This window comes from Diadema antillarum, unplaced genomic scaffold (assembly GCF_040938485.1).
Source record: "Diadema antillarum isolate AM-2024a unplaced genomic scaffold, OU_Dant_1.0 scf00000008, whole genome shotgun sequence".
NCBI classification, from domain to species: Eukaryota; Metazoa; Echinodermata; class Echinoidea; order Diadematoida; family Diadematidae; genus Diadema; species Diadema antillarum.
In genome coordinates, this window is record NW_027270897.1 from 4,227,650 (window position 1) to 4,236,711 (window position 9,062).

Consider the following 9,062-nt stretch of genomic DNA (forward strand, 5'->3'; position numbering starts at 1 on the left):
ATTCTCAGTGATCATGAAATAGGCCTGTGCATCATTCGTTTTATTAAAATGGGCCCATAAATTCATGAAATTCAAACCTTGTTCCCATTATGCATCCAGTACACCTACAATACATGTACTTTGTACAAGGCTAAGCCATGCCTTTTACCGGACGCATGGCTCAGTGTGGATCAGTAAAAATTCAATGCATTATGATTGACCAATCAGATTGCAGAGATTCTAAAGCCCATTTTATAATACTGTAAAAGTGGATATTTTTCGCGCAACTAATTTTTTCGCGCTTGGCCGGGTTAGAAGAGTTTTTGCATGTTTTTTAATTCCGCGGAATCGAGACATCACGCATAGGAACATATGGCAAGCAAAAATATTTGCGTGCTTTTATTTTCGCGCTAGTTTCCGGTTGCGCGAAATGTGCGAAAATTTTAACACTGCGAAAATTTTCCACTTCTACAGTAACAAGTCGAGGGAGTGTGTATTATTCATAACAAAATAACAGTTTTGTGGAATCCTCTATAAATTTTCTTTAGATCATTTTCCATATGTGACCTCGTGAACTGTACACTTTTTTGTAGTAGTCTTGTCATCCAATGACGGCTGCACTGAAAACTTACGAAATTCATAACTTTTGAACAGATTGTCTGATTTCCTCGAACTTTCACTAATGTGTTCTACTGCAATGCTGCATTCAGTCAGTCCACATGTGTACAGTGTATATGGGCTTCATTTCCCTGTGATGTCAGGGAGGTCCCGCTTTCACAATAACACAAGCCATTTATTGGCTGGTGGGTAGATGGCTGTGGGATGCCTACAGCAGAGCTGCCAAGCCTCCGTGTTTCTGCAGGAAGTTCCATGAAAAATGAAGATGCATCTGCATGTCACAACAAAAGAGTGTACAAGTAATAGCCTGGGCATCATTTTGGTCAACTGAGAAGCATGTACAAGTATCGGTAACACAAAAGTATTTCTGATCATCCTGTGGAGTCCTCCTGCTTCATATGTTATATGATAACCTCGACAAAAATTCATCTACATTGCAAATATGTACATTGTACATACAGTGTATTTGGAAAATTTAATCAGAGAAATCTTCTGGATAGACACATTGTATTACTGATTGTTTTTGAATAAACCCTCACGTAAAAACTTTACAATATCACAACTTTTCTTAACCCTAAGTCGATTTTTCACCAAACTTGGCCGGTAGCATGTCTAGAGGATAGGATATAAATTCATTAAAATGGGCGCCATGCCCCACCCAGGGCCCCAGGGAGCCCCAAAACCCCCCCAAATTATGGAATCTTTCAAAATCTTCACTAGAGCTAGAAGTGATAGAGCTAAGTTAATACATGTACTATGATGAGTTAGTACATTGTTGACTGTAGTTCCAAGTTTGTTCATGGCGGAATCAAGGGTGCCCCCGGCCCCCCACCCCGCAGGGTTCCAAAATGGGGCCTAAAATTGTACATTTTCATCTTTTTTCTTGAAAACCCAGTGTGATGAATTTTTCACCAAACTTGGCAGGTATGCATCCCTATGGGGATAGGATCTCAATTTGTTCAAATGGGTACCATGGCTGACCATGGGGGGCCACCATGGGGGGCCCCCAGGGGATCCCCCCCCCCCCCCCCCCCATTGAGGAATCTTTGAAAGTCTTCTCTAGAACCAGAAGTGATAGAGCTATGTCTAGTTAGAGCATTGATGACTGCTATTTCAAGTTTGTTCGTGGCAGAATCAGGGGTGCTCCCTTCCTTGTCGGGGGGGGGGGGGGGGGGGGGGTCCAAATGGGGACCTATTGTACATGTTTCATCTTCTTCTTGAAAAACCCCTTGATGGATTTTCACCATACTTGGCAGGTTGGAGGGGTTAGGATGTCAATTGTTCAACTGGGCACCATGTTCCACTTGCCCCCCCCCCAAAAAAAAAGATTAAAGAATATTTACAAATCTTCTTCTCTCGAACCAGAAGTGATGAATACTTTGAGTTAGTACATTGATGACTCATAGCAGATCCAGGGATGTCCCCCCTCCCTTGGAGCCTGGGGTGGGGGGGGGGTGGGGGGGGAGGGGGATTCAAATACAGGCCTAAATTGTACTTTCTCTTCTTCTTGAAAAGCAACATGATGGATTTTTCACGAAACTTGGCAGGTAGCATTCCTAGGGGGATAGGATCTCAATTTGTATGAATGGGCACCATGCTCCCTTGGCGGGTGTTAACAGGGGGTCCAAACCTCCCAAATTAAAGAATATTTCAAAATATTCTTCTGTAAAATCAGAAGTGATAGAGCTTTAAAAGTCTTTTTTTCCCCTAAAACTGCATAGTCAAACTTTCTCGGGGGAAAAGCAGATATATACTAGTATACTCCAATCAATTTACAAATGTTAGTGTAGCAACAACAACAACAACAACAAGTGTACAACACACTTTAACCTCGGTCTTGACCTTGAGAACTTTAACACAAATATTCAAGCATGAGGAATACATTATTATAATTATTATAAATATAACAAATTTACAAACCTAAAATGAGTGATTATTGTACATCACACAGTTCTGTCATTCTTTGGTAATGCATGTGTTATACGTGTGGGAAAATTTCCTTTTTGGCGCGCACGACTGTGAAGTGCCCAGGGGCGTGATAACTGGCAGTCCAAATGTTAAAATAATTGTTTTCAGAAGATGCGCAAGCCTCTATAGGCTCAAAAGTCATGAAAGGCCACGGCGCAATTCTTCTCGGTTCGGAAATGATCGCACCCCCCCCCCCCCCCCGGAAAAAAGCAACAAAATACAATGATAATTATAATAACAATGATAATAATAACAATGAAATAAATAGATGAAATAGATTCAAAAATCGGCAGGGCAATAAAATGCTACTCCGTGAACTATGTTTAATAGACCGTATTTACACAAAGCTTGTTTCTCATCTCTGCGAAGAGACTTCATCAGACTTCAACAATATATTTTGCAAATTTTTCGATTATATTTTTCAAGTTTGTATAAAGCGATGCTAAAAATAATGAATTAAACTTTTTTTTTTATCCTTTTCACTATGAATTAGGCCTACATCGGCAAAACGTGACGCAGCTGAATGCACGGTCGCGTAAGTCTGTGGAACACTGAATTGCCAATAGGCTAGCGGCCTGGATGTTTAGCTGCTTTACCCCCGATTTTGCAAGTTGTGAAGAAGTGTATTAATCAGTATTTAAACTTGATCAGTTTATCATCTTGAACTGAATCATCTTAACAAATTTGCCATGGCATAATTTGATCATTTTAAGCATCTTTAGGGGTGAATACGATCTGATTATACACTTTAAGATAAGATAAAATGCAGATCTGAACAGTTGAACCGCTGATATTTTTTGTTGACGTAACATGGGGATTTTGATATAAATCTAGAAATCTAGTCATTGGGGATGGTTGCAGGATGAATTATTTGCTTCTAGCATGCATGGAGTTTACATATTATAATGGTGCTTACATCTCCAGTCTCTATTTGTGTGTGTGTGTGTATGTGTGTGTGTGTGTGTGTGTGTGTGTGTGTGTGTGTTTGTGTGGACAGATTAATGTTTGTATCAAATCCCGTATCAAATCAATACAGTCACTGTATCAATTTATTAGTAATACGTAGGTGCGGAGGTGGCAAAATATTATGATAATGATTCGTTGAAATTTATTTTGGGTCGATACTTCCAATTGTTATTAAAAAAATTAAATGCGAAGAGACAAATATATATATATATATATATATATATATATATATATATATTGTTGGCATCCATTCGTCTCGAGAAACGATGGCGTAGCACTAGCTAGGCAAGAAGTTTGCACTGCCTTGAGTGGCTGTAAAGCCCCACTCTTGAGTGGCAATCCTTAGAGCACTTGCAGCAGATGAAGTCTGTTGGGGCCAATACTAAGACTGCCCGTGCCTTTCTCTTAGCTCTCCTGTCGGTCTGCTGTACGTGCCTTACAGCTTCAGCTCTCTGAACGCCCTCCCTGACGGTGCCTCTCCATAGCGGACGATCTTCAGCTACACCTTCCCATGTGTTGGTGTTGATGTCCATCGTCTTCATGTCACGTTTGCACACATCTTTGAAGCGAAGATGCGGCCTTCTCATGGGACGAAACCCCTCGCTTAACTCTCCATACAGCATGTCCTTCGGGATGCGACCTGGTTCCATTCGACGCACATGACCCAACCACTTCAGGCGTCTCTGGCTGAGGAGTGAAAACATGCTGAGAATGCCGGCTCGCTGGAGGACCTCTGCATTTGTCACCCTATCCTGCCATTTTATGTGCAGGAGTCGTCTGAGGCAACGGAGGTGAAAGGTGTTGAGCCTCTTCTCCTGGCCAGCATATGTTGCCCAGGACTCAGAGCCGTATAGCAGGGTGCTGAGGACGCAGGCTTGGTAAACGCAGAGCTTGGTGTTCTTGGTCAGCTGACTGTTGTTCCATACGCGCCTGTTCAGTTTGGCCATGACTGCAGTAGCTTTCCCTATCCTATTGCTTATCTCATTGTCAAGGGAGAGGGAACTGGAGATTGCTGAACCAAGGTAGGTGAAAGAGTCCACAAGGTTCAACAGACTGCGCGCCGTTGTGCTAATGACTACTGGTTGAACCTGTGCCGCAGGATTCAGACAGCTGCAGTCAGCGGAAATACCAGGGACATGTACGACAGCATTAAAGCTGCAATCGGTCCCACCGCCATCAAGACTGCACCGTTGAAGACAAAGACTGGAGAAGCCATCACAGACCAATGTAAGCAGCTTGAACGCTGGGTAGAACATTACCTGGAACTTTATGCAGCCCAAAATAAGGTAACAGATGCTGCCTTGGACACCTTACCTAGCCTTTCAATCATGGAGGAGCTGGATGCCCTGCCTACAAAAGAAGAACTCAGCAAAGCCATTGACCGTCTATCCTGCGGGAAGGCTCCTGGAAATGATGGTATCCCACCAGAAATTCTAAAGAGCGGCAAGCCAGTACTACTGCAACACCTCCATGAGCTCTTGTGTCTTTGCTGGGAAAAAGGCCACGTACCCCAAGATATGCGTGATGCCAGTATCGTCACTGTCTACAAGAACAGGGGAGACCGCAGCGACTGCAACAACTATAGAGGCATCTCTCTCCTAAGTGTTGTGGGAAAAGTCTTCGCACGTGTAGTTCTGGCACGCCTGCAGAGTCTTGCCTCCCGGGTGTATCCAGAGTCACAGTGCGGCTTCAGGGCAGGCCGATCTACAGTAGACATGATCTTCTCTACGCCAGCTGCAGGAGAAGTACCGTGAGCAGCAAAAGCCGCTGTACATTGCCTTCATAGACCTGACGAAAGCCTTTGACCTGGTCAGCCGAAGTGGACTCTTTAGTCTCCTGCAGAAGATTGGATGCCCCCCGAGACTGCTCCAAATTATCATTTCCTTTCACGAGAACATGCAAAGTAGAGTCTGCTACAACGGGAGAACTTCTGATGCCTTCCCTGTGAACAGCGGTGTGAAGCAAGGCTGTGTCCTCGCACCGACACTTTTCGGAATCTTCTTCCCCATGCTCCTTCAGTACGCCTTTGTTGACAGCACAGAGGGAATCTACATCCGTACCAGAGCGGATGGGAAGCTATTCAACATCGCCCGACTGCATGCCAGAACCAAAGTTAGAGAGGTTCTTATCCAAGAAATGCTGTTCGCTGACGACGCTGCTCTGGTATCGCACACAGAAGCGGGATTGCAGAGGCTTGTTGATTGTCTGTCCCATGCCTGTAACGAATTTGGACTAACCATCAGCCTGAAAAAGACTAAGATCTTGACCCAAGGCACTGACTCTCCTCCAGACATCTCCATTAATGTCACACACACACACACACACACATATATATATATATATATACATATACACTCAGCAAAAAAAAAGAAAGTAAACACTTTTTCGAGTTCATATTTTTCATAGAAGATTTTGATGAAAATCAATGTATCATATATCATATTAAAGGTAATTTAATTGCCTATCAAGTTAGTAGCTTAATACAAAAGAAAATTTTACGCATGAGTGAACACATTCATTTTTGTCCTAAAAAGCACAAAAGTAAAAATTGCAAAAAATGATATGTTGCCTTTCATTTGCAAATGCCCTTCACGATTATATTGACAACAAAAGACCAGTTTAACACAATTAGAGACATGAATGAGATAGCAAAAATAAGTTTTTGTTCTCTTTATCTCTTTATAACCTCGTGTGTTATAACCTCCAACAATAACAAAGTGGGAAACTAAAGGGGAAAATAAGAATTTTCTGTTCACTCAAACTTCAAATGATATAGGGAGTAATATGCATAAACATGGTTAAATGAACAGATTTCTTTTTTATTTCATTCTTTTATTTTTTAAGAATTCATAAGACATATTCAAGCACCAAACATTATTGACAATTTTCTCATTTGAAAAAAAGAAACAACTAAGATTTAGGCCTTTTTTTTAATTATTGCTTCTTCTCTTATTTCATTTGAATTTAGATTTGACAGAATATTCCTTATTTTCCGCCATTATTTTTAGACTTCATTGATCTTTGGGGCTTTAAAGATATCGTAGAGATCAGGGTTTTTTTTTGCAAGTTAATTCATGTTGCTTTTTGTGTGAAATTTGTTGTTTGTTCTTATTGTTATAATGGAAGAGCGCCTACGCATGAATGACAACTTGCTCAGTTTTGCAATTTTTACTTTTGTGCCCTGGACGAGAAAAACAAAGGTGTTCACTCATGCGTAAAGTTTTCCTTTTTGCTAACCTACCGGGTTGATAGCCAATTAGATTATCTTTAATATGGCGTATAATACATTAACTTTTAGCCAAATATTGTATGAGAAATATGATCTTGAAAAAGTGCTTACTTTTTTTTTTGCTGAGAAAATATATATATATGATTATATATATATATATATATATATATTGTAACAAATTTGGTTGAATCGATTGTTATTAATTGCTTCCAAACTACAACTTGTTAAAATCGATTGTAATTAATTGTTTCCAATTACTTTTTTGTTTCAAACAATATTTTATTTCGATTTCATCATCCATCATTGATTACAATTCAATATTTAATTGTGTTGCTTGCAGCGTGACATTTCAAACGTATATCAAAATATTACAAAATAATTCTTAGGACTGTCATTGTGTAAATTTCCGATTGTTCTACTACTAGTATACAATACACAGTAACTGCTTCACAAATAATCATCTCCGCAATAATTATAAAATCAATTGTTAATGCCTAATGGGTCAGCAAAACCAAAATGTATGTACAATACACATTACAAAATATACCCATTGACTGCGTCCGTATACTCGTCACAGCAGTGATTATGAGATAATGAAATCATTATTGTTAAGAAACACAAGGTCTGCATACCTATGCATCAGGTGTCAACAAAAAGCCTACATACCTATGTACACACAATCCAATATACAAACATTTTACAAATCTTCATGATCAATGTCTGTACATAATTCATACCTATAAACATTACCCCTTCATCGCTCACCCGTATAACCTCAACAACACTTCCCCCTCTAAATAGGCATACTCCAGGTATACCTCACTCCAGCACAGATACACACACATATTTGCACACACACACACACACACACACACACACGCCCACAAACATCGAACCTGTTCACCAAACACTCAACAACAAAAAGCACAAAAAAAAAAGGTATCAAATAGTAGTGCAGTAAGTATCCCGTGCCATTAAATGATTCCATTTCCTGCTGTGCAGGGCCAGCGTACCTCGTTTCATTGCTAATTTCCTTTCTTCTTCTCTACTTTCTAACATTCTTTCTCTAATTTCTCTTATCAAAGGGGGCCTGCTCTTTTCCTTCGAAAATACAAATATCATCCATTTTATCAATAATATCAAATGGTTTATGAGTTGTCCTTTTCCAATATCCTGCGTTTTAATACCAACATGAACAGATTGCCAATCTAACTTTTGCATCTGGGGTAAAACAAAAACTTCACTACACAATTTCCAAATCTGACTGACTTTCCTACAATGAAAAAACAAATGTTCATAAGTCTCAACCTCAGAATAACAAAATGTACATTGATTATCTCCTACAAAACCAAAAGAAAATAACTTAGCTTTTGTATATATTAAACCATACAACATTTTATATTGAAATTCACGCAGTTTACAATCAAGAGTAGACTTCCGAGGCCTCAGAAAAATCAATCTAATGTCTATTTCCTCAAAATTATATAAACCAACTAAATTATTATATGCTGATGATGTTTCAATTCCATCCCTCATCAATGCTTTATAAATACGTTTTGATGTTATATCCTGTATATGATATATTTTATTCTGCAAATAGAATTCAATTTTCAGTTGAGTATCCTCCATATTCATTTCTCGCTTTAATGTACCTTTCCATGATGACGGTAAAGCTAAAAATATTTCAAACATTTTTCCAATCATTTCTTCACTAAATCCTAATCTTAAAAACTCCCTTCTCCCTTTAAAGTCCCCATTTACATCTACCAAATGATGAACTTTATATACATTCCTAAGAAATAACTCTTTATCAAATATTGTATGTCCATCAATCAAAATAAATTTATTATTAAAAATTACCTCATTCCTTTTTGAATCCTCTTTCAGAATCAAACTTCTACTTCCCATCCAAACCTGCAACATATCATTATAAAATTCTGGTAAAATTAGCCTCAACAACCCTAAAATTGCCTTACTATAAAAAATCAAAATACCTCCCACCGATTTAGTGAAAAACTTAAAACATAACTTCCACTTCATACTATGATCCCCAGAAATCAAACGCTTAATCCACATAATTCTTTGTGCTTTAACAAACACTCGAAAATTAATGAACTTTAATCCTCCCCTATCATAATCTAAATACAAAATATTCCTTTTTATTTTATCTCTACCCCTCCAAATAAAATCAAATACCACCCTATCTAACTCCTCAAATACCCAATCAGGTGTTACCATGAGTGAAGAAATATAAATCAACTTTGGTAAAACAAAAACCTTTACTAATTGAATTTTCCCCATC

At 39.0% G+C, this 9,062-nt stretch overlaps 1 protein-coding gene across 1 annotated transcript; it reads right to left on the reverse strand.

Annotated features, from left to right (window-relative positions):
- Nucleotides 1-805: 805 nt before the first annotated feature.
- LOC139718676 (uncharacterized) lies at nucleotides 806-4,478 on the reverse strand. The gene is made up of 2 exons (XM_071630138.1): nucleotides 4,089-4,478; nucleotides 806-868 (listed from the first exon to the last, which is right to left on the reverse strand). Exons 1-2 carry the CDS (start codon nucleotides 4,476-4,478, stop codon nucleotides 806-808), a joined length of 453 nt encoding a protein of 150 aa, XP_071486239.1.
- Nucleotides 4,479-9,062: the final 4,584 nt, after the last annotated feature.